General features: G+C 35.8%; 1 protein-coding gene across 8 annotated transcripts in view; it reads right to left on the reverse strand.

The window, feature by feature from the left end:
• Positions 1-25,932, reverse strand: part of PPFIA2 (PPFI scaffold protein A2) — a 285,778-nt gene that overhangs the window by 122,963 nt on the left and 136,883 nt on the right. For 4 of the 8 annotated variants that reach the window (XM_031507775.2, XM_077783543.1, XM_021528045.2 and 1 more), the window contains one exon: positions 17,492-17,554. The exons of the other annotated variants lie outside the window; for them this stretch is intronic. In XM_031507775.2, the coding sequence (XP_031363635.1) occupies positions 17,492-17,554 (63 nt within the window). The remainder of the gene's footprint in view (positions 1-17,491; positions 17,555-25,932) is intronic. 8 annotated transcript variants of the gene reach the window in all.

Here is a 25,932-nt window from a genome sequence, read left to right on the forward strand (position 1 = left end):
AAACATAATAAAGCTGAATTTGTAATTCAGGTGACTTTTAAATAACTCATCTAATATACAGTATAGGATGGAACTGCAGACTGGCTTAGGATGTGTATTCAGAATGCTTTACTATACACACTGGACTAGTTTTTGTGGAAGTATTACTCATGTACAACATTATGGCAGCACACTTTCCAGAAGTAGGATGAAAGTGTTGTTAGTTGTGACTGTAGGGATTTTTTCCTTAAATCACACTACTGTAGTATAGAAGTGAGTCAGCTATATAATAAGGGGAATTATACCATCAAATTTTTTCCTTTAATAATTAATACCTTTGCTTTACAGATACTCATATTCACTTTTTCTAAAAGCAAATAATTTTCAGATATAGCTGTGTTGCAGACTACAGCATATCATCATTTTCAAGTGATGTCTTTTAGGATAAAAGATATTAACAGCAATATGCCTTTATTGATTAAATAAAAACTGCATAAAAACTGATGATAATTTACTCCTCCACAGTTGGAAATTTTTTCATCTGTCAAGAAATAAAAAGAGCAAAATATGGTCAAAAATGACAGACTATGACTAATTTAAAAAGTAATTTTATGGAAAATGGGATTGATTTTATCTTAATTAATCAGTTATATATTTTTCCAGATATTAAATACTAAAGATGTGAAATGGTCACAGAGCATTAGTATAAGCACACAATAAATGGCTACATTGAAATACAAGACTACAACCTGCCAGCACAGTCTGATTTTATGCTTACCATCCTCCTTTTTTTTTTTTAATACTCAAATTTAAAATAAACACAATGTTATAAAAAGAACATGCCTGGACAATATGCAAATTATTGAAGTGCTTTACAGACTGTACAATGGCTTCATCACATCAATGCACACATACAACTCTTATTATAAGGCAGATTGAGGTCAGTACATGGCCCTAAGAAATAACTTAAAATAAATCCTGACAGAGAGGATATATGAAGGGTGACTATAAGAAGCAACACATACTTACCAGTAAACAGAATATGTCTTCTATTATGATATTGGATAAGGAATGTGCAGCTTTTTTTAGTGCCAATTCCAGATTCCTAGTCTACTTGTTTTTTAGCATCCCTGACTCACTTTCCAGACTTTACTTTCCTAGCTTCAATTTGCTTCTCCCAGAGCAACTTGTTGTTTTCTTCCAGGCAAACTTGACAAAATACAGCATGACCTTTTCTTCTCTCTCATTTTATGTAACTTTCCTGACACTTGTCTCATTCTCTGCTTTCTCAGCATTGTCTCTGGGTAAATTTTATCCATGATCACACATTATTAATAGGTCAGCAAGTCCCCTGCTCTGATTCAGAGCCCAACCTTCCTTACACAGTAAAATCATACTTTTACCCTTTCAGAATTGATACCAATAGTTCACATTAAATAATTTAAACTTATTTAATTTTTTTCCAGGAGTTTGCCATTTTCCAGTTTCCAATCTTTTTATTAATTTACTAAGTGTAAAACTACAGAAAAAGAGGATCAAGAAAGTGCAAACATGCTTAATTCTATTATTTTTAATAACTTCCAAACTTCAGAGTATTAATCATACTAGAGTCTAACAAAAAAAAAAGTCAAAAAGTTGGAGGGTTTTTTCTGCAGAGAAAGATTTTTACAGAATCTACTAAATGAGCTTATCCACCAACTGATCTTTTTGTATAAGCTGTATTTGATCTTTTCCTGGCAAGAATAATTGCTAATGGATTGAGGAGGCAAATATTAGATGTTTTATATCCAAGCTGGTCACCCTAGAGCAGCAAAAGTGAATAAATGCACTTTTAGGATGTGATTGATTTGTCATTTATAGCTTTTATATCCATTTATATATTTTGGGTTGAAAAGAACTGCACCTTTGAGTTCCTTTTTTTTTTTCCTTCCCTTTAGGGTTTCTAAAAGACAATTTGGAAAGCTACCTCTTCTGGACTCTAGATGGTTGCTTCTGGTCTGACCTGTCCCAGCAGAACTGAAGCTTTACTGTGAGGAGTAAATAAAACTCCCAAATAAAACTGGTTATCAGAGATCACATCATAATTGTAGCCCTTAGGGCAATAATCTTGCCATCCCCCTTGCTCCTCCAAAGGAAATAAAAAAAAAAAAAAAGTTTGAAAAGAAAAATAAATTGGTAGTAATTATCCCATTCTTCTAGGTGCTAGTGCTCAACTGGAGCCTTATGGGGGTTTGGTTCTTAGGGAAGACAACAAGACAAGTCACAACCAGGTTAAACTGCTGCCAAAGTAGTTCAGTGCAGGGTTAGGAAAATCCCCTGTAAGAAGAATTCAGCAACAAGGCTGGTCATCCAGGAGTGGTGTGACGACACACTCTCCCTGACAATTGAGGAGAAGGTCTGTGAACATTACAGCCTTGTTGCAATGGACGAAGGCAGCATAAATGACATTTGGAAGGCATTCCCATTTTTTGAATCCATGGCAATGAACCTGTATATATGGTTTCATAGCTGGGAATTCCACTTTATTTGCAGATCCTTTAACTTAGATGACTACAGTGTATATTGTATACATATACATACTGTGTATGTATACATACATACATATACTGCATTTATATAAAGTAGTTTCCCGATGTGTGTGCTGGAGATAATTTAAGACTGATTTTCTTTCTGTTTGGTAATTGAAAACATGTGACTTTTTCTCCATATGTTGGCTTGCTCTCTTTCCCGTTAGTCCAGGTAAGGGTTAGCTAATATTCACAAATTACAAAGATGTATCTCATAAAATAATCACAATTTTGCTTGGGATATACACTGAACATTGTTTCACATACTGAAAATTTATCAGCAATGTTTCATTTTTTCTATACTATTGCAATAAAAATTAAAAAATTCAGTGGTGAAAACAAGATAATTAGTCACAGATGTTCTTCATCAGGAAATATGATGAATTGGTAATTACTGACATAAACTTTGTCCTGAGGAAAAATGTAGTTACAGATGCCAAGAAAACCAAATTAAGGAATGGTGTATTCTGTATTAGAAATTGTATAAGCAACAAAGATCTTAGTAACCTCTGTGCATTTGATGGAAATAAAGGAGTAAAAAAACATGCTAAAATGTTAACATTCAGAAACTGGCATCTATGTTTTTAAAAACTACAGGATAGCTTTTAAAACGCTTTGAGTTTTTAAATGCTCTCTCTCTGTTCTCCCCTTCTCCCCCGCTCCTATTTCTATCTCTATCACTCACATTTACTGTTTAATAAAATCTGTTTTATTGACTTTGGCACATGATCTTGAAGCACTTTAATTTAAGCAGAGGTATCTCTTCATAACCAGATCAGAATGGAGCAGTAGTTCAGCACATGAGAAAGAATATTGCTAATCAAGAGCTCTGTAGGACTCCAGTGATTGTGTTCAATAAATACGACATTTACATCAAAATACAGCCTCATCAGCAATACATTCTTTAGCTGCCCACTGGACAGGCAGGTGCTCCACAGGCAGATTCTGCTCAGAGTCCATGCATCTTTGTCCACCGCTTGTTATTTAGTCCTTCAGGCTTCAACAGTGCCTGTGCAATGCAGGGGAACAGCATGACTTCTAGAAAAACAGTACCCAAGAATTGGGATGTAGTTCATGACTTTTAAGAAGTGGTGAGTTATCTGTTCTGATGACAAATACATGCACGTCCATGAGTTTTGTTGCATGATTTGCCATTCCTACCCACTACAAGTAAGTTCTGTTCATTTTTCATGTAGTTTAGATGACTCCACCTAACAATACCCATGTTTCTCCATAATAAGGAAAAATCAGAAATTGACAAACAGATTTATTTATTAAAGTTCTATTTAAAATATTGAGCACAAAACTGTGTCAGAGGAAGGTTGGCTACCTAATCTCCACACTCATACTTCAGAAACACTTGGGCTTGTTTGAAGCATGACTATTACTTTCAAAACTAAATTATATTTGCTGATCCAGGTCTAGTGCTGTAAACAAAAGTTATGCTTCAAACAACTCTAGTTGCCTTTGAGGTGCTGCAGAGCTCCTGTTTCTGTTTGAAGTTCATTATCCTACCACATTGCCACCAATTCAATGTAACATCTGTCCCTTTTACTACATTGTGTCTACTGATAACTAAATAAACACACGTGATAATGTTCAGGACAGAGTGTGTGACAACTTTGAGCTCTTCTGCTCAGGAGAGCTCTGTTTAAGATTACTGTTACCACCACAAGATATGATGGAAAGGAATAGAAAATAAAAATTATCTAAGGCAGTATGTTAGTGAAATTCATGCACAATCACAAATGCACACATACAGACTATTAAATACTCTTAGTAGATATGTTTAAATCTCAAAAATCTAGACTTAGACTACAACAGTCACATAAATCCTTTATACCTTCCTGGTTCCCCATTCTCTAGGGAATTTATGTGCTTTTACACTAGTGAAAAGAAACACAGACTTAGTTAAGTGTACTCAAGAAAAACACTAATTACAGCAATCACATTATACTTCACAAGCTTTGGTTTGGAAACATAATCCTCTCTGTAGCAGGCAGAGGCCCTGCAAGGCCTCCCTGGCGGTCACTCGCCTAAGATAAGAAATGCCCAGTCACGGTGACTGGACAAAGAAGCCCCTCTTCCACATTCAGACCCTTGTTATCTCTCTGTAAGACCACAGGTCACATTTGCCCTGACCCAAGCGACTGGATAAGTTCCAACACCCCTGTACCCTGTATCAACTCCCATTTCTGCCCAGCTCAGCAGAAGAGCTGTCACTGCCCCCTTCACAGGAGCTGGCAATAAAGGACACCGCTGTGGAACCGCATACGGACTTCTCCTCTCCCTACCCCTGTGCATCTGCCGAGGCACCCGCAGCACAGAGCTGGGATCGCTGCAGAGGTGCTCGCTGAGCTGCCCCCGGCTGGGAGCCGAGCCCAGGGACCCGGACAGGGCGAGCCCGACAGCCCAGCGCCATCCGGACACCCACGGCAGCCGGGGGTCGCACGGACCCCTGGGACCCCAGGCCACATTACCTCTCGGTCTGAAACCCTAAGATCTGCGTCATCGCAAAAAGACAGTTGTCTAGAAAGTATTTAGCATACAGCCAAACAAGTGGGATATATCTGTTTCAGGCAGACACCTAGCTCTCAGTACTTGTAAATTTATTTTGTTTGACAAGGGCTGTGACAAGGAGAAATGAAAGAATCCCAGGAATAAGAAAAAAAGTAGCCTCTGGAGAAGACTCCAGAGAGTCTCGTTTCCATTGGATGTCTACATCCCAGCTGCCCATAAAACAGCGCCTCAATTGTAGTCATGCTCCCACAACTCAGCCCAGCTTCAGCTCTCTTACACATACCACAGCTTATTTGTAAACCATCTTCTGGGTAATCTGGCACGAAAAATCCCTCCCTGGGTGCTAGACCAGTTTGGTAAAGTAATGAATGCTTTGGTAAACCTGGGCAGAGCACTCGGTGGTGTCTCGACCTGCTTGATGAACTGGGAATCTGACTTGGTGTGCCAAAATGCTTCCTGCTTGCGCTATATTTAGCATGTAACCATCACATTACTAAAAGTCCTAAAGATATTTATGTAGGTAGTCATCTATTTTAGCACTATTGTCATGCAAGAAACTCAGTTCACATTACAGAACTGGAGATAGCAGCTTGCAGGACCTCTTTTCCTTCTGTTCTTTTTGGGGGACAATATTCTGTAAAGCTGTGTCTTGTCTAAAACTCCCATTTTCAGCCTTTATTACTTAAATTTTTATTAGCAATGTTATGAGAAAGTAATTTTTATTTAAAGTAAAATGTATATGTCCTAATGACCTAAGAAAGTAATGTATTCTATGTACTTAAACTCTTTACATTTTGGAGTTATTTTTCAGCTGCACTCAGTGGGGATAAAAAGACCAAAATAATTAAAATGACAGAAAAAAAGTGACAGAATTTCAGTGCTCCTTAGATCTTAATGAAAAAATACCCAACCCTGTCTGCTCCCCAAACTCCAAACAAACCAAACCCCAAAATATTGCAATCATTCCTTGTTAAGGAAAAAGGGGAAAATGTACATGCAAATTGCTTAATGTGCTATTTTCATTCTTCCAAGAATATCTGTTGTAATTTGCAGTATTGCTGACTCTGTTGGATTGATCAATGAACCTCTACCATGAAATAAAGCTCAGAGAAGACAGACAAGGATGATAAACCCATGAAGCTTAAATAAGAATTATGGAAGTAGCCACAACTACCATATAGGAATTTACCTCAACACCAAGGGGACCAGTGGGTGGCCTTTATTGCAGGAAAATGGCTGTGTCAGCTGAGAGTCACCTCGTTGTGTACATGGACTTCCCTAAAATAACAGAAAACCTTATTTTCCTGAGCCAGACAGATCAGCATGGGGGGCAGGGGGGGCTATATATATGATTCAACCCAACAATTATAAATACTGATCAAATAGCAAAAGTGACTTTGAAGAGAGCAACAGATTTAAACTGAATTCAACCAATGCATTCCGTTCCAGCAACCAGAATTGCCCAGTGTAATGATTTCAGATGTCTCTTTCAAAAGTCCATCAGGCTTAGAAGTCCACTAGTAAACCTCTTTTGAAGGGAAAAGAACTAAACTATCAAAACTTGACACAGAAATTTGGTACTTTCATGTACTTCTAAAATACTAATAAACCCTAATTTATCATCCCACGCCTACAGAACTTTAGAAAGTTTTGCTATCAGCAGCACAATACTTGGAAATTCTTTCTCATCGAGGTCAAATATACTGAGCATTGTCTTTGGCTGATCAAAGTGAAAATAATAAAATCTTCCCTTCAGCTCTTATGCTATAACATTTAATGTAAAGAAAAACTTATTTTGTATTAAGTAATTTTCATAAATTTGCACTAGAAACCATAACTCAAGGCCTAATTCATCCTACTGTGTGAAAGCACAAAAATATATGTTTTCTTTCCAAAGGAAGTTGCAAACTAAGTATAAATAAAGAAGCAGTAAATAGAGAGGGACAAGGCAGAAACAACATGATAGGTAATTGGCTTCAGCTACATAATGCATAATCAATTTTCCTGGTAAATCAACTGGAATGGGAAAAGACAGACATCACAGCCTCCTGGGTTGGCAAATCCCTGTGGAGAGCTGCATGATACACTTTCATACAGTAGCATCTAGAGTTTGCTGGGTCTGTATTCTGTGGTGTGCATGCTCTCCTTGAGGGCTTTGATTGCTGCCACCTCCTTTACAGAGTTTAGGACCACCAACATAGGCCATACTCATCTTTACGTAAAAATAACATTGTGACTATAAACACTGGAAATACATTCCTCCTTTTTCTGAGTAACAATAAGGTCTTTCCAGCAAAATGAAGCAGCTCTGAAAAGTGCATTGAACTGCAAGCAGTAAAACAAGCAAACAAAATAATGGCAGAGATATGAACACTAGCTGAAACCAGTGGGAATAAAACTAAAATATGCAAACAGCAACAATCTGTAATTCCCAAGTTGCAGCAGGAGCTGTCCATATGAGTGGCAGAATCAAAAAACTACTCTGCAGATGGCTATTGTATAATCTGGTTGATATTTAAGACTCAAGATGTTCTGCAGGGCCTTCCAGTCCCTGGCTCCCTCACTGTGCTAGGAATTCCCAAGTTTTTTGTCATAGCATTGACCCTTACCTTGCCTTCCTTGTACTAATCTTGGGCAAATCCTTCTGTTCAGGCCAAATAAGTTAATTTATACAATCAGAACATTCCATCTGCTCTGTTTACAGCTAGAGCATGCATGGTAACACAGACTGTGACAGGGATCGTATAAAGAAGACCTCATCCGTAGTTTCCTCTCTAAAGAATGAAAGCACAGCTTGATAGAGGCCAGTTTTTCGTAAAAACGTAATTTTCCATAGAACTCTGTATAAATATTTTCTGTTCCTCAAGCGTACTAATAAATGAATAAGCACAAAAATATCACATTTCTTAGCATGTGGGAGTAGAATATCTCAAGGTGAGGCCATGAAAAGGATAGAATCGCATGCCTTCAGGGATACCTTTGGAGTATTTTAGACTAGGTAAAAAATACAAATACAGTTCACACATCCAGTTACTAGAAAGGATTTATGCCACAAGATAGTTCCTGAAAACCTGTCTCCTTACCCCTTAAGGCATATTTTCTTTGCAGAAGTAACTAAATCTACTGAATGATGAAATCACCCCTAGGTGTATGTCACCTGGACAGCTGGTTAAACAAGATCTTCAAACTCTAACAGCTTGGTCTTGTCCTCAAAGGGATGTCCCAACAGAAAAATTAACAGGGATGTGTCACCCTTGCACCAAGAATGACACAAGAACAGATGAGGACACAGCATAAAAAGATGAAAAGAAGGCTTTAATGGACAGGAAACTTCAGCATAAATAGACCAACATGACACATACTATTTGATTGGTTAGGTAATAAAAACATCTTTCTCATACACTGTCCTTGAGAGGAACAGAAAAACAAGGTGGAAAAACACCACCTGCGTATTCTTTGGGCCAACAAGTTATATTCCTACAACTCCCTAAAATTCTCACTGCCACAGTGAGAAATGATGGCTGTTTCTCTCTCCCTGACAAGGCTGGCATCCACAAGGATGCTACACTACTTTTGGGCAGAAGGTCATGAGACCCAACTGACAGAATATGTCATAGAGATCACATCTGAAATCTTAATTCAGAAATACTGAACAGATTCTGACCTCTTAATCCTAGTTTTACCCTTCATCTGCTTTTACCAGTTTCATTTGGAATTGGGTTCCGAGTTAAAAAGGATGCAAATGCGTGAGAAAAGAAAAATGAGGAAAGATTACCAGGTGACTGCCCACGACAGACTTTCCAGCTACAGTCCATGTAATTTGTGACAAACTCTTGTTATTTTAAACAGCCAGGCAGGTAATTCACATATTGATTAACTAGATTTGATAACAAAAAAAAACCATACTGAAAAACTGCATCTTCTCAAACATAGCCATCAATCAAAATTGATTCATTTCCAAGATAAATACTGATGTTTACCCAATATTTTAAAATCAATTGAGTTGAAGTGGTTAGTTATCTATCTGTCTTGATCTGCACTAAGAGAAATATCAAAGACAACATTCATGGAAATAATCAAAATGTATTATGAAATTGGAGGATGAAATTTTAAGAAGAAAACAATTTCAAAGATTACAGTTCCTAATAAAGCTTCAGTAATGAAATTTCTGAGGAGAAAAAGGTCAAAAATACTTCCAAAATGAAATAAAAAAAAAATTGTAAAACACCTTTTGCATGACTGCAGGAAGAATTAGGTCAGTGTAAGTTTAAGCTAATAACATTCAATGAATCTTCTAATTATTTTGCTCTATCAAAATAGTGGGTCAAAAAGACCAGGGCTAAATTTTCATCTGATCAAAATGAGCAAAATACATTGAAATCAATACTCAATTACTTACATAATTCACCAGAAAAAATTAGGCCATTTTAGAGCTACTTCCCTCTTTCAAAACTGAGTAAGAGGTTTAGGTAATGTGCACAAGCGATTTTTATTTCTTTGATAACTTTGCAAAGTGGAAACAGTTATGTCTCTATGCTTATAATCTTATCACATTTTTGTTTCCTTTCCCTCTCTCCCTAGCAGAGATGATGTCCCTTCAAGGAGAGGCACAGAATGATCTCATGACAAGAAGGCAACATGGAATTATGAGAGGAAACCAGCCCTCTATCACATGTTCTGCCATCTAAATCTGACATCCATACTTTGAAATATCTTTACTGATTCAATACTTCAAAACTGATCCATCTATTCCTCTAGTGCAGTATTAGCTGAATCCATAAGCTATGGCAAAATTTACAAATTGGTTTTGATCCTCACCTGGAGAATGTGGTCATAGAAAGCCTTATTTCATTTCTTCTATCCTATTTCTTTAAAGATATTTTTCAAATTAGTATTTAAAAATGAAAACACTAATTACTTTATGTAAAATTTCTTGTGATTTCTTAGAATCCAATTTTCAGAATTATATTAATACTACTCAGAAACCAGAAATTTAAACAGAGGCAGACTAATCTTTGGAAGTTTTTAAACTAAGATCAGAAAATAATTATTTTTCCATTTGAATAAAATCTACAATATGTCCAAACGCAAAAATAATAAAGCCAAGAAATAGCTGAATATGAATCAAAATTAAGAAGTCACAGTAGCAAAATTTATGCATTATTTGTCTCAGGAATTATCTATTTGTATAGAACAGAATATATTTAAGAGAGCAGATCACAGGAAGCCTTGCTAGAAGTATTTCACTACCTTTCTTTCTGCTCACTTGTCCCAAAATGTGTTTCTTTTTTTTTTTTTTCCTTTATGTTTCACTATTAAATATCTTATTTCAAATCATCTGCCTCTTCACGTTTCTCTCTTACCCTATAATTATGCCTTTTGCTATAAAAAATACAAGACAAAGAGGAGCGAAGTAAGAAGCCAGTTGATGCTACTTATTTGATTTTGCTTGGTGTCTAAAATGTGTAATGTGGGGAATACAGCTATCTAGATCAAAAATAAATATTTTACGTAATAAATACAATAATCAGATATAAGAAAGATCAGAAAAAATAACTGATGGATGACAAGCTTCCCTGGAGTTTCTTCTGGGTGTTGTGTTTTTTTTTTTTTTTTTTGTTTGACTTTTCTTTTTTGGGCTTGTTTTATTTACTTTGATTAAAAGGCATCTACAATTTAATCAGAAGAGAGTGTCAAAATTCATTCTATCACTGTGTAGGTAACTTTTACTAGGCTTACTACATTTTAATGAAATAACAGTGCAATTTAAAGGTCAGGGGAAATTCATAATCTACAGAAGGATCACATTCCCATTTCTATTATTTTGCAAACAAACTCCTTCCCATTGTAGCAGCATAAAAATATAAACATTGCATTGGAAGGAGAGTTTCTCTAAATTTCTTCTAATAGGTTGTCACTAATGCTCAAAGAAAATAACTATGTTGTATTTTAGACAGACTGTCTAGAGTTGTCACAGTATAGAATTTTCCCAGGAATTTTGTTTGGGAAACTGAAACCAAGTTTAATCCTTGCCTTAGTGTTATATTCCATCATTTTTGTATAAAGCATTTGTGCATTTTCAAGCCAATTGCTTCCTTGAGGCACCAAGGAAACTCACTGCAAAGATTTGGATTTCTCCTCCAGTCTGTCACTCGCAATATCAGTACACTTTCCAATTATTTCTAACTCCAGTCTGCTCTAAGCATTAAACAAGTGCTTAAGCAATACTGACCTTTGAAATAATTCCTTTTCTTTCTCAGGGCATGTTTGTTTCTCCTTCTAGAAGGAGCAACAACTAGCAATTTAATAAGCCAGAACTATTGTCTGGGAAAACAATTACAACAAAATTTCCATCTCACTACTCAAAATGTAATATATTGCTATATATAATTACAGTACAAGGACTATATTGGAAGAGTGTAAGAGTACTATTTAAGCACCAGTAGCAGGATTACTGTTGTCTAGAAGCTGAGCTCTTACCAAGTTGAGTAGTTGAATTAGCAATTAGGGCCTTTCCCTTAAAATATTTAATCACTTGCAATATATATAGCTTGGTGTGACATTGATTATTTCACTGACTTGGAACTAATACATAAGTCTAAGGAGTTCACAAGTATATTTGATAATATAACCACTAAAAATTCCCAAAGTGGAATGAATAATTTTCTCATTAACATGTTAGAGATGCCTGATGTGCAGCATCAAATCTGGGCTGAACAGAGAACTAGAAGTAGAAATGTCCAGACCACATGACAAGTGGCACCTATTATACCATCATTCAGAGTTTCCTCTGCTGGAACTCAAGATATCTTAGGAGAGGCATCACTGTCCCACTTTAGGCCTCTCTGAAACATCTTTCAAATAAAACTTCACATTTCCATGATTATATCTGCTCTTTCAGTTCGGAGAATTGTGCCATTGAAACTTTCTTCTCCTCCATCTCAGATCTGTTCCTCCCCCAAAGCCACCAGCCCCTGTTCCCACTGGTGTCTCTGATCCTCCACCTGCTTCCACACACCATGCTTAATTAATAATAATTATTATCCCCCTTCCTGTCCATGGATGCCCTTTTAAATTTAATTTTTTGTTTATTCTGGTCCAGGAACTTTTCCCCTGGGAGAGCTTTCTCCTCTGCCTCCCCATGGTTCCAGCAACAGCATCACAGCAGCAAGAACAGTTGCCAGCTTCACTAAGCAAAAGCTGTACACCATAAACCTGCATATTTCTAAACACGAAAATAATCTGAGCTGATTTATTTTTCACATGTTTTGGGATGGATGTCATATTCTTTTATTCTTTCAAAGGAATTTGGCAACTTCCTTTTGCCAAATGACTTATTTTCCTGTCATTAACAGCTGATAGCTCTTCTACATCCCTCTTCTGCAAGAAAAACGAAATTACAAAATAGTAAAGGAAAGTATCTAAAACTATCATTGCTATCTAGAAAATTATTTCCTGCACATTAGATCTCTGCCATGAAAAGATTTTATCCCACCTGTTTTCTGGTGATAGGGCTAAGATTTTTCTCAATAATAATCCAAAAGAAGTTACCAAACCAATGAAAACCCACTCTTCTCCCCAAAGCATATTCTTTCCACAGCGAGATCTTCCTTCTGTGGCTGTAGGGAGCTACAGTCTGTGGTGTGGAATAACTTAGATATCATCTGAGAATTGTTTCTTGCAAACCCTTGCAAATGCTGCTACAATTTTCAATTCCCAATTTCCATTTTTCAATCTTCAATCTCTCAAATTGATGCCTTGGGCCTGTGTCAGGCTGAGTGCCACGGGACAGTGTTGGAATGCTTGCAAAGCTATGCCAGGACACGATGCTGTGCATGTAAGAGCATTACCAGGAGGGTGCTGCCACATACTTGAGGACACCCCACTGTTGCCAAGGCATTCACTTGCCAGCAATACAGCTCCCCAGTTGAAAGCATTGCTGCTGTCTCTTGCTAGCTCCTGATTTAACACACTTGGCATGGCTGGCCAGGCAGCAGACCTGCCAGTTGGTTGCCTGTCACGAGATCTGAAGCAGAGGCAGAAATGCTCGGCTGTGCAGCGCGATTTACTGGCCCTGTGGCAGGGAAGTGAGAGGAAAGGGCCAAACTGCTGAAAATACAGAGTTGCAGAGTCACTATCACCGAGAAGAAATTAAAAATATTTTTCTTTTTGCACGTTTATTTGTGAATGAAGTAACTCCTGAAGATTTTAAACGCTGGAGTTCACAAAAAAATTGAGAAAAACTTCCCTGCAATTTTTTTTTTTCTTCCATGGACATAAGTAAGACACCTTATGTGTCAAGAGGGTCTGAGGCTTGAAAGTGTCAGGTGATCACATAAAATGGGTTTCTAGCTTCAAGTGGTAGGTCACTGTTTGGTAAATCCCCAATTTCTATAAAGGTGGAAAATGAGCTGGAGCAGCTGAGCTGAAAGCTCAGGGTGCTTTCATGACAGTCTGAGAAAGAAAAAAGTCAGAAGCCAAAATATAATTACAGGCCTCCAACCTATCTGTAGCAGTTCTGGAGTACTTTTTCTTCTTGATCTCAGAAACGTTACCAACATGGGAAAAAAATATTTCTGCTTCAGAATAAAGGCATGTGGCTTCAATTTAAGAAAAAGACATGCTCAGCTTATTCAAAGGAACAAACTTATAAAAAAAGCAGAATTTAATCCTTGATTTAAAAAACCTTGGAAGTATGGTTTTATTTTCATATAGGAGGAAAAAAAATGCTGCTATTTTAAGGCATCTATATATTACCAATGCTTTCACCCTCTGCCCCCTGCTTACTGCAACCCTCTCAAAAACTCTTTTGAAAAGAACTAAGATTGCCAATGAATGAAAAGCAGCAATTTTATAAGATGCTGCATAACTGCTGAATTTGACAAAATATAAACAAATTAGTCTTTTCCTACAGAGCTCCTGTATAAAATATCTATAGATATGCTCACATGTTGGCTAAAGCCATAAAATAATAATAAAAAATGATGTTAAAAATTTAAGCACATTAAGCTTTGTAGTGAATAAAAGTATTTACCCAAAAAACCCAGTCTGAATCGCATATACTGGAATTCAAAAGACCCATCATTTCAGAGTACTTATACTCTGAGACTTCTGACTACCTCAAAGAATTTCTGAAGGCATGTATTTGTTTAGACAAAACAAAGGTAGTATTTACATCAAAGAGTGTTAAAGCTGATGGTTCGAGAACAAAATGCATTGTTTGCACTTGATTCAATAGTTTTCTTTCTATTTATAAACAGTGAAGCATATTTTCATTTACTATATAGCACAATTTTGTTTTACAAAAACAGATTCAAGTTTTATTCTGAAAAAAAGAGACACAGCATGTTAAATAACAGTCATTATTTTGTTTTGTATTTTACTGTTTGCATTTTCACTGTGGACCTTAAAGTGCTGTAAAGAAAAGAAGCATTAGTGCTGCAATTTTGCAGCAGCTCAGGGTCAGGCAGCCACAGAACTGGATCTGCATACAGAGTGACCTGTCTTTGTCTGTGCACTGCTTCCTGTCATCATGTAATGCCACTGCAATATCTCAGTATGATAGACTGTCCTAAGTGACTATATATCCATCATTAATGTTCATTCAGCCATTTTATAATGTATGTGTACTTTATATATGAGTACTTGCTTGAAATTCTTATCAAGCAATAGTGTTTATGAAGTGGTTGTTTAAAGGCCAATCTATTCAAAAACACAGACAGATAAAATGATATAGGACATTTTGCATGAAGGACAACAATCCTAGCAGCTAATGTACTACTAAACAAAACAGGAGAAAAATCTGCAAAGCATTTTATTATTGTATATAATACCCATTTTTTTCCCTCAGCTTCTGCTATATGAACAGTTGATAATAATGAAAAATAGAAAACAAGGTTTATGTGATAATAAAGCTAAATAGAAGTTTATAATTATGAAGGTGTAAACTTCACTGAGCAGCAGCACACAGATTAGAAATCTTAGTATGTGGGAACCTGTCCACAAAGTTGTACCTCGAAAACCACCGTAATATCCAAATTCTCAATTCTGAATATATTGCAGTTTCCTCCTGAGCTTCAGTTTTATTGCAAGCCTTGCAGTGTTTCCATTAAGCAAAATGACTTACTACAAACCCTTTATATCTAAAAACCTGTTTACATTTGTTATTTATAACATTAAGAAATGTTACTCAGGCTTAAGAAAGCCTGTTTAGTATTTCAGTATATTTTTCTCATGAAGCATCTATTCTATGTTTTCAGTATTTCAAACACTGCTTCTATGTGAGTAGTTCTAGAAATGTATTTTGGGTCTGAGATTAGGAGCCATAAAAGCCAAACCAAATGTATTGTGCCTTTTTGGCTAAATAACTGAGGTTTATAATTAATTACAACTTATTATTAATGTCATGTAATTAAAATGTTGAACCACTGCAACTTATACTGATTGAAAATTTTATGGTTTTGAGGCTATCTTCTGTAGTTATCCCTTTCACGCTAGGCAGATATACAAAGTTGTACTAGTCACAGTAATTACATTAAACATTTCAAAATAATGTAGCCCTATAATTGAAAATTTACCATGCATTCAAACAATATTAGCTGCAGATTTGATAGTCTTAATGCCCACTGTTAAAACTATGGTTCACACAGGTAACAGGGGGGTTGGGTTGTCATTGAATGGAATAAACAAAATTATTTACTTTATTTTGTACTTATAAAGTAGAACTGACTCGCCCTGCCTGTCCTCCCTGCAAGATGCTGGGTGAAAGGCTGAGTGCAGATTTCCACTTTTTGCTCTTGCTCAAGTGCATTTTGATGACTTGCAGATGTTGGTAGGGATTGTATTTTCTCTCTGAACAGGATTCTTTTATAAACAACAGAAATTTTGGTCATTATTAATTATAAATTCAAAAATCATGGAATAATAAAATGCTTTGAGTTGGAAAGGGCCTTAAAGATCATCTAGTTCCAGCCCCCTACCACAGGCAGGGCTACATTCCACTAGAGCAGATTGCTCAAAGAAAATTAAAAGATCACAAACCGTTTTGAAGTAATAGCATGGACTTCTATAACTAAATTGGAAACAGTGCATTTTTCCATGCTCGTAATTTCTGCCATATTGTCTTTAGATATTACTAGCTATTGTCTGTCTATATCACTAGCTTCCATTATAAATGGTACAATTTGCAAATTGAGATACTAAAATTGCACTGGAGAAATTTAAGTCACATTGAAAATTCAGAAGATTGGAGATTAATCATACACTATGTGTTGAGGAAGGGTTTTTCCTTTGCACAGAAGCAAGTGTGAAAATGGAATCAAGCAGTACAAAAATATAGCCAAGAATTCAGAATATTGATCTATTCCAGGAATATATGCAGAAATCCACAATGATTCAGATGGTCAGATGCAGTATCTTCTAAGAATGCAGTGTAAAGAAGTTCTTAGTGTTCCCTTAAAAGCATAAACTTCCCCAAAAAAGACTGGTTTGAGATTATCTTCCCAGACAGGGAGAACAAATTCAGTTCTTACCAATACTAAATCACAGATTTTTCTCTTTTAGATATTAGTTACTTTAGAATGTTCTTTTTCTTTGATTATTTGCTATATCTTCAAAGAACTTAAGGGGATGGAAGTGTTTATTCAGAATTCCATCTGCCAGCTCCCCTATACATATAATATTCTTTAATTGAAAAATAAATTAGTAAACACTACATGGCAAAAAAAATAACTTTTATAAAAGTCAGAGCCACAGTTTTCTCAAAAGTACATCCCAATTTTCATTAATTTTTCCCCATTAATGTGTAAGAGATCATGTTTGTCCCAATGACTTTCCATTATCTAAATAGTTTTGGTCTAAAAAGACAAATGAGTTATTATACTACAAGTGAATAATTTGCTTATTTTCTTAACCAGATATATCACTAATTCTACCTTTCATAAGCAATAATTCCTCCCTCCTATTTTAAGTTATAGTATACATCTGCCTAAGTAATGAAAATGAAATTACCTTCCTTCCACATTTATTATTACACATCTTCATAATCAAAATGCAATTTAGGACAAGGTTAAGTAGAATAAATATAGCCTCTCATTTCTTTCCTCATTTTGCTATTGCTTTTCTATTGATTTCAACTGACAGGAGCATTGAGCTGGCTGGGAAGCAAGGTAAATGCAGAAGGAACTATGAATATATTATCATCAGCTTTATTTAGCTGCACCATCAAACCATACAGAAAGAAATTTCAGCAATTTGGGAATTTTGATAGGCTGAGACCTCACTTGTAGTACAATATTCATTGACCCTGAAATACATAATGTGAAGTAACCTCGAGATGCACAAGCTTCTGTGGGCAACAAAATCAAATTCACATAAGGAGGCTTCACAATTAAATTATGCAAAAAACCAAGATATTTTGAACATACATTAGGGCAGGATATGGTCCTTTGAATGTTATTCTCAATGCTCGTACCAGCAGCAACCGTCATCTGCAAAAGGGGGCAACAGAGATTCTGCTGAATGGAACAAAATTTTGTACAGTTCTATAGCATATTCAAATTACACCATGCTAACAGATTAACCTGATCATTCAAACAACCTTATCTAAGAGGACACTGATGTGGGCTCAACTGAAATTCACATAAAGAAATTGAAAGTATTGTTACATCTCCTGGCTCATGAAATACTGAGAACAACCAAACAGTAGATCACTTTGGTGTTCTGCACTGTGTCCACAGAAATGGTCTCTGAAGCACTGTCAAACAGTCTGAACACTATAGAGGAATAATCCCAGCTCCATGGCTGACTTCTACCTGAGGTCCCCATATAAAGCAAGAATTTTACCCGTTTGTGAAGTTTGAAGAAAGTAGCACCTTCTCCCCCATATTTACACATCTTATGGAAAAACATCAAAATAAGCCTATTAAATTTTTAGGTACAATTTACCTATTAAATTGATAATTTTTTTGATGCTGAGACTTTTTGCATCAAGCAATCATAAAAGTATAAAAACTGTAGGAAAGAAGCTATGTGCATTTAAAACATCTGGAAATCCCTTCAGCTTCTGAAGAGTGTATTTTAGCATTGAATACTATTAATTCTCCTTTTTATCACTTTCTAATTTATTTCTGCAAAACCCAATAAATAACAATTTTCTTTAGACAGACCTCAACTAGTAGGCAATCTGACCAGGTGGTATTTCTTCAGATTTCAAAATTTACATCAGAAGATATTAACAGACATTTTTAAAAGTTGTAAATGTAAAAACCCCAGCATTTCTAGACTAAACCATTAAACAATTTCTTTCCACTGCTGAAAACATATGTAACAATACAGACAATGTTCATGCTTATTATAGTTGAGCTTAATTTCTCAAAGTAAATATTAACCTAAGCTTTATTTCTGTGATTTACTAACTCAAAGTAAACCTGGTATTTAAAGCAGGCAAAAATACAGTCTTTTTGGATTCAAGTATTTTTAGCATATGGAAAACACAACTTATTGCAAGATGTGTTTTACAGTGAATTTACTATTATAATTTGAGGAAGTTAAGCCTGACTGCATATTGCAGCTTACTTTCACAGTAAACAAAAATGCACGCATTATCATTATATTTAACAAGGGCCACAGGCAGGTATTCACATTCAGCTATCTTCAAATCACATACTCTCAATGATCATCACATTTTGATTTATAACAGTTTTAAATACTGGAAATATTTTTAAACTTTAGTCTTTTAAGGGAGAATTAAGCAGTCATATAAAAAAAAATTGACTTTTAAGAAAAACTCCCTGTATGCTGACAAGTTCTTGTTTCTGTCAGATTTCCCTTCTTTAGATTCACAGCCTTAAATATATGAAAATATTTTTAAAATGCTATTCTCTTTACGTTTAAAAGATTTCACTTCATACAGAGCAGCTACTTTGGAAAAGAATTTCCATGCAAAACAACTTCATGTTAATCCATGTATCTTGTTCAGATGTATTTATACCACCACCATTGTTCCAGACTTTTTTAAGGAAAATACAATACATATTGTATCAGCATGGCACTGTTTTAAATAAACAATACTTCAGCACAAGTAAACACACACATTATAAATTTTACTTTTTTACATCTTTATTTAATCATGGTTCAATGGTTCATAAATTACATCTCAGTGTATGTATATATATACATACACACACAACTACTAAAAAAAGTTGAAACAAATGCATCTGGATCAATGTGCAAATAATTTATAAATTTTTTCACATTTTAATTTCCATATGTTTGACATATGATTTTTCTCATAATTTTGCACTTATGCTTAAAAAGGTAGATTTACTGTATACTTTTGACTGCTGCATCTGAGCTCTATTAACTATTCTTACTGTTTATCACTGTTAACAGCAATAGTCTCTAAGAGTATCATTATTTACAAGATTTGAAAAAGTATGATAGTTTACCCCCTCTTTCCCCTTGTAAAACTGGGGAAGACCCACAAAAGACAGTGACAAAAGGTATAAAATGAATTAAATTGAATTCAATTCTAGCGGCTGATGGGGTTTAAGTCCAGTATTTTGAATCTTGGGAAACTTCACATAGTTGGAAGTTATGACCCCTGATACTTCCATGTTATAAGGCTATTTCCTATTTGAAATGTCAAGTGTAAGAAAAATGAAAGAAATATTCCATCAGAAGTATAAAATTTGTGCATGAATTCTAAAATTGTTTTTCTTCAAACAATGTTATGTTGAGGCAAATGCATCACATTGTTATGAAGATATTACTGGCAATCACTGGAGGTACAAAAATCTATGAAAGAGTTAAGCATTGTAAGTAGTGCAGCAATTTCCATTCATGCATGTTGATGAAATATTTATTCCATTCAGGAATGCATCTAATGGTATAGCATCAACTTACTATTTTGTACCTTAATAACTACAGCATACTTGAATTAATATTAATGACACTGCCTATTACAGTTTGGGCTTTCTCTGAAAATGTTTAACAGAGGAGAAAATTAAAGTTTATCAGAAGAGAAAATAGGGTTAAAAGGGAGACGAAATTATGAAAATGAACCCCTAGAACATGCATATATTCTTATTTGGGATGAGTACCTTGGCTACTATTTGCTGTAAACCACATGCAGGGGGACAGATCCTCAAGCTGTATCCTACTGATGGACTTAGAAATGTTTCCAGTTTACTTCTGATCTTTCTTTTGGATTTCCACACATAAGAGCCTTGTGTGAGTCTGTGAAACATCTGAAAACATTTTCAGAAAATGCATTACCTACAAAATGCCCTCTAGGTGCATACACAGCCATGCTACACCTCCTGGAGTTCCCAAGACTGCATGATCCAATAATCACAAATAATGGTACACATATGCAGCTAACTGGCCTGCCTTTCACAACCAGATAGAAATAGTGACAAAGGATATATGAGACTATAATTTCAAATTTCTGTGGAAACAATAAAATTAAATTTTACCTAATTCTCTAAAATAACCTATGAGAATTAAGTCAAAATTCATTAATTCCAACACTGGCATTCCTAACCTTACAACATGAAGCAACTGCATTTTTAACTAGTTACTAACACTGGGTTTACAAGTGATCTTGCTATCCAGGTCACATGAAAAAGAACATATTTTCCTAAGCACCAACATCATTAGCAAGTCCTCAGTCAAAGCTCTGTTAAAAGCAGGAAATCCTGCACTCAGTTATGATATGAGCAGTACAGCTCTAATTTCAAAGCCACATCCAAAATAAGGGCAGAAAATATACAAGAAAGTCCGATTTTATAATAAGTGGTATGAAAAGCTGCTGGAAAATTCAAGAATACTCACTGAATAAACCTAATTTGTTATTATATGGAATAAACCATGATAGAATATTTCCCAGTTTCTTTTTTATTCTGTAATGAAGATTTTGGACAAGTGGAACCTAATTACTAGAAAATGATAATCCTGCTCTCAGAAACAAAAAGTCCCCCTTGGAGCAAGACTTGTACATATGTATGCACACACTATACATATTATATGTTTGATGATGATAGTCTCGAGGTGAAATAAAGAAGTATAAAGAAGTAACAAAAACCACCTATAAGCCATTTATATCAACATAGCTCTATAGTATTTCTGTTGACCTGTACACACTTTGTCCATGGGAGCACTCCCACTGAACTGCTGGGAAATTCTTATCACTGCACAGTGAAATCTATATGCAAAAACTGGCAAGATCTATTCCATAAAACCTAATATGTAGAAAGACAGACCTGGCAGTCTGAATAAGAGTCTTGCCACAGTATTGTTACATGACAGAACATGTAAGCTAATACATCATTAAGTGAGCATTTTAAAGAGAAAATAAGATTAAAATATATTTACCTGTATGAAACTAAGTGATCTTTCTAATTATTATTTGATTTATCCTTTTTAAAGTATTTTAATAAAATCACCATAGTTAAAACTAAATATTAGAGTTACACTATAAAATATTTACAGTATTCTTGTAGGAGATTTACACTATAAAATATTTAGAATATTCTTGTAGGAGATGCTTATTACAATTAATAAAGATTCCAAACACTGATCACAGAAGCATCAAGATCGAGCCTTTGTGCTGTACCAAGGCACAGAAATAATTCAGGTCATCATTAAAAATGTACTCAATAAAAAGACTCTAAAAAGGAACAGTCTGAATAGCTCTCACTCAAAAATGAAAAAAAATATTGCCTTTCCTTCCTAATTGTCAAATTTCCTCCACATAAAGTAATTTCAGACTAGAAGTTTTCTTTTTTATTTTAATTACAAGTGCAAAAAAAGGACATACTCATTTCACAGAAGCACAGAATCATCAAGGTTAAAAGACACCTTCAAGATCATCTACATTGGCCATCAACAACACGCCACCACCATAATCACCCCTCAGTCATATCTCCGAATGCCAAAGCCAGACATCTCTCCTTGAGCACCTCTAAAGACAGTGACTTCACAACCTTCCTGGGCAACATATTCCAATGCCTAACCACTCTTTCAGTGAAAAAGCTTCTACTAACTAATATCTAATCTGAACCTCCTCAGCAGTGGCAGCTTAAGGCCATTTCCTCACATCCTTTCACTTGAAACACAGCAGAAGAATTGGATGTCAATCCCCTTTATCCTCCTTTTATCTACGCTCAACAACTACAACTCCCTCATTTCAACTGTGGTTCAGATTCTTCACCAGCTTTGTTGTCCTTTGAAAGTGCTTCAGCACAACAACCTTTTTGAAATTCCATATTGTGTAAAATTATGAAACTATAAGAACATTGCACAAACATGGAATCCAAAGCATATTTTTTTGTGTTACCCTGGACAGTGTTATAGTTACTGGCTTTCAAACTAGGTCTGTGGAAATCATGCTGACTACTCTTTTGTTCTAATGAAGCACAAACTCTCTGATATTTATGTTCCAGGTTCAATTCCAAGTAATTTTATTGATAACTGGCATGGAAGAGAGAAGAAAGGGAGGGAGGGAAGGAAAGAAAGGGTTGAGTGAAAGAGAAAAATGGAAAAAATAAACAACCAAAGACACCTACAGTGTTTTCCTGTACTCCCTGAAATCCTGCCCTATAATCAACCAGTTACCAGACCTGCCCCCAGCTGACAGTACCAATCTCTCTTCTCCAGGCTGTGAGGAAGGAAGAGACAGCAGTTCACACACATGCACATACTGCCCTGCAAAAAGACAAGTGCTATTTAGGAAGGTGTGTTAAGACTGATGCTAAACTGCTCACATGGCCCGTGGAGAACAGACCTGCTGAGAGATGCAGGCTAGATGGAAGTCAAGCACACCTGAGGAGCCTATACAAGTCTCAGAAATCTCACAGATCTTGTGAAAGAGAAATCTCAAAAACCAGACAAGGATCACAGGGACTATCAGTTTTGATAAGGACAAAACTAAGAAACACATTCCAAACACAGTGACTCACACTTGCTCTGATTTGAAATCTTTGTGTCCTGTAATCATATTCTTATGAATGACTACAGCAGACAGCAAAATCCAAACCATGCCTAGATAGCTCTCTACAGACTCATACAACTTTGACTGCCCCATAAAGGCCAGGTGACACCTATTCAAAACCTGCTCCTGTTTCACTCCTCAGATTTGTACATAAAGAAAAAAAGTCAGTGAACTCACTTATTTTGCAGTAATGCATATTCCCCTCATTTTTCTGAAGGCATGTGCTAGCACATCCAGTTTCTTTCAGAGGGACAGTGCCCTCCGATCATCTGGAAGCAGGGTAAGGAGAAGGAAATGAGGGTGAATGCAGAATACAGTCCCTGCGAGCCATTCTGCTCTGCCTGGGCTCTGGAGGACTCTGAACACAGATATTGTGCATGACTGGGAGACAACAACAAGGAGCACCTGGAACCTCATTTATAACTATAACCTCATCCTAAAAGCCCAGGAAATATGGCTAAGACTGTTAACACAATTTTTTCATAGCCTGCCTCCTCAAGAGAAAATATGTGCACAGATACATAGATATCTGAAGTCTGGAAAGCATTTTGGTTGAACTGTTCTTAGTTTGATTTTTTCTTTTAAGTGTTTATTCTTCTAGGTAAGATGCTGCTGAAAAAATTCAGCTTGCTCTCGAAGATATGAATGGGACAGGCATAGACAGTGGCAATTTCTTGAGGATTTAATGCTACTCTACTGGATCAGCTTCCAAGCAATCCATCTCACAGTACAGCACTTTGCAGGTCCTGAACAGGCCAGAGCTATCACATAAAATCCTGCTGACTTAAAGAAATTATTATTTAAGTCATTATTTAATGGTGGTGGTATAAATAATACAGATAATACAGATTATTATCTGTATTATTTTAAATAATAATTTATAGCCACTAGCTTTGCTAGGCACTTTGCAAGTACAGCTCTGAGAATAGTCCTTTTATGAACAAGCTGGGATACATGTGCAATATTTCCAAGCACTCTGCTGCTTTTGCTTCAGTTACTTTTTCATGTGAGTATAGAAGCCTAACTCACAGATTTCAGGTACAGTAGTTTTCTTTGCATTTAAATATCTCTTTCCCAGTTTTTTGAGATACCAAAAGGCACCCAAATACCAAACAAGCATGCACTGTGCAGCAAAACATTCACAATTTACACACAGTTTCAGGACCTCCGATTATGATGCTGCCAAGCAGCTTAAAGCACAAATTAACAACATTTGGTCTTTTTCTTGGTTCTTCATAATGCTTTTGGCAACAGCCAGATGTCAGAAATCAGTTCAACTTCACATTAACATCATTAGAAAAATAAGCAGTGGCAGATGCAGTCAGGAAAACTACACTTTGGAAAGACAAACCTAAGGTGGAGGATATCAGTGCAGAGGGGTTTTGTATTTACATAAAAATAAGCTGTGAGGAAGAGCCTGAACCAGAAGTCTCTTTTTTTACTGTCTCCTGAAGGAATCTGAAAATTAAGAGTACTTATGGAATTGAAAACTATTATTTGCATTAGACCTTTGATACATTTTCACATTTTTCATTTCAATAGCGCAGGAAAATCACATATGGATCCTTTAAATTATTTAATCTTGGTGCAATAACTAAATAACACAACTTTTTGACCTGGTGCCTCTGAGGAGGGACCCCAAGCAAAGGATCTGCGGTGATTTTGTATCCTCACATTCCAAGCAGAACAGGCTGGGGGCTGAGGGGTCCTGCCTTGTGTCTGTGTTTCTGACCCCAGGCACTGAACCTGCACACCAAACTACCTGCTCTGAATGCATTCTTCAACACTATCTTAGGATGAAATGCACATAAAACTGGTTATTCCTCTCCAGTAAATAGTTCAAATGTAGGCAAGTTGTCAAATGTAGAAATCTAAGTTCAAGAGGTAGACAAGCCAGTCTTTCCACAAAAACTTCCATGTACATTAGAAAAAGAAATTAAATTTTAATTTTAAAGGGAAGAACGGAAGAAATTTTGAGGTAAATCAAACACAGCTTTGCAAGTGAAGAAAGCACACAGGCCTATTTGTCTTTATGCATTGAACCAGCACATTTATCCACAAAAACTTTTTAAAACTGTTTTAAACTATCACCTTTGACACTGATTTAAAACAACACCACACTGACTGAAAACCTGAATTTTAAATGCTCCAAGAAGAAAATATGCTTTGGAAACTTTTTGCTTTGTTTTCTCCATATGCAACATTCCCTTCAGCTACTTGAAGCATAAATCAGACAAATTTCCTCACAGAGCATGTTGGAAGAGGTACATCTTTAAAAAAAAATAAACAGAAATCAATGTTGAGAATCCGTTGAAGATAATGACAAAGGTGCTTGAAGTTGTGTATACCAGACAACTTGAGGAAAATAAGACAGCTGGGTACATCCATGAGTCCTGTTTTCTTTGCTATGCTGCTTCTAGCTCCTGATGCTGCAGCAGGGGGCCAAGGAGTGGTCCAGGAAAGAAAGGGTTTTCTGACACCTATGATCTTGCTTCTTTGCACACAGATATTTTACCTAGCCAAGAACACAATTTTCAAGTCTAACAATAATTATCATGCCCATAAAAAACAGACAAAAGCACAGCTTAAAACACTAATTTAAAGAGCAAAGACTTCCCTGATGACAATGAAAATAATGTAATAAAAAGACTAAAATACTACTCTGGCAACCATTTTCAAACAACCAAAGAATTAACATCAAAGCATCACTGGAGAGATTTTTCCTATGTTTTTCTGTCTCACCTCTACACTAACATGAAAGACTCCAGATCCAGACAAAAGTGATCTTTTTGAGTTCATTGAACTCCAAATATAGACAAATGCATATATAAAAAACATAGGAGCTGGTTTGCAACACATAGGTGTTTTGTTGAT

Source organism: Lonchura striata, chromosome 5 (assembly GCF_046129695.1).
Source record: "Lonchura striata isolate bLonStr1 chromosome 5, bLonStr1.mat, whole genome shotgun sequence".
NCBI lineage: Eukaryota > Metazoa > Chordata > Aves > Passeriformes > Estrildidae > Lonchura > Lonchura striata.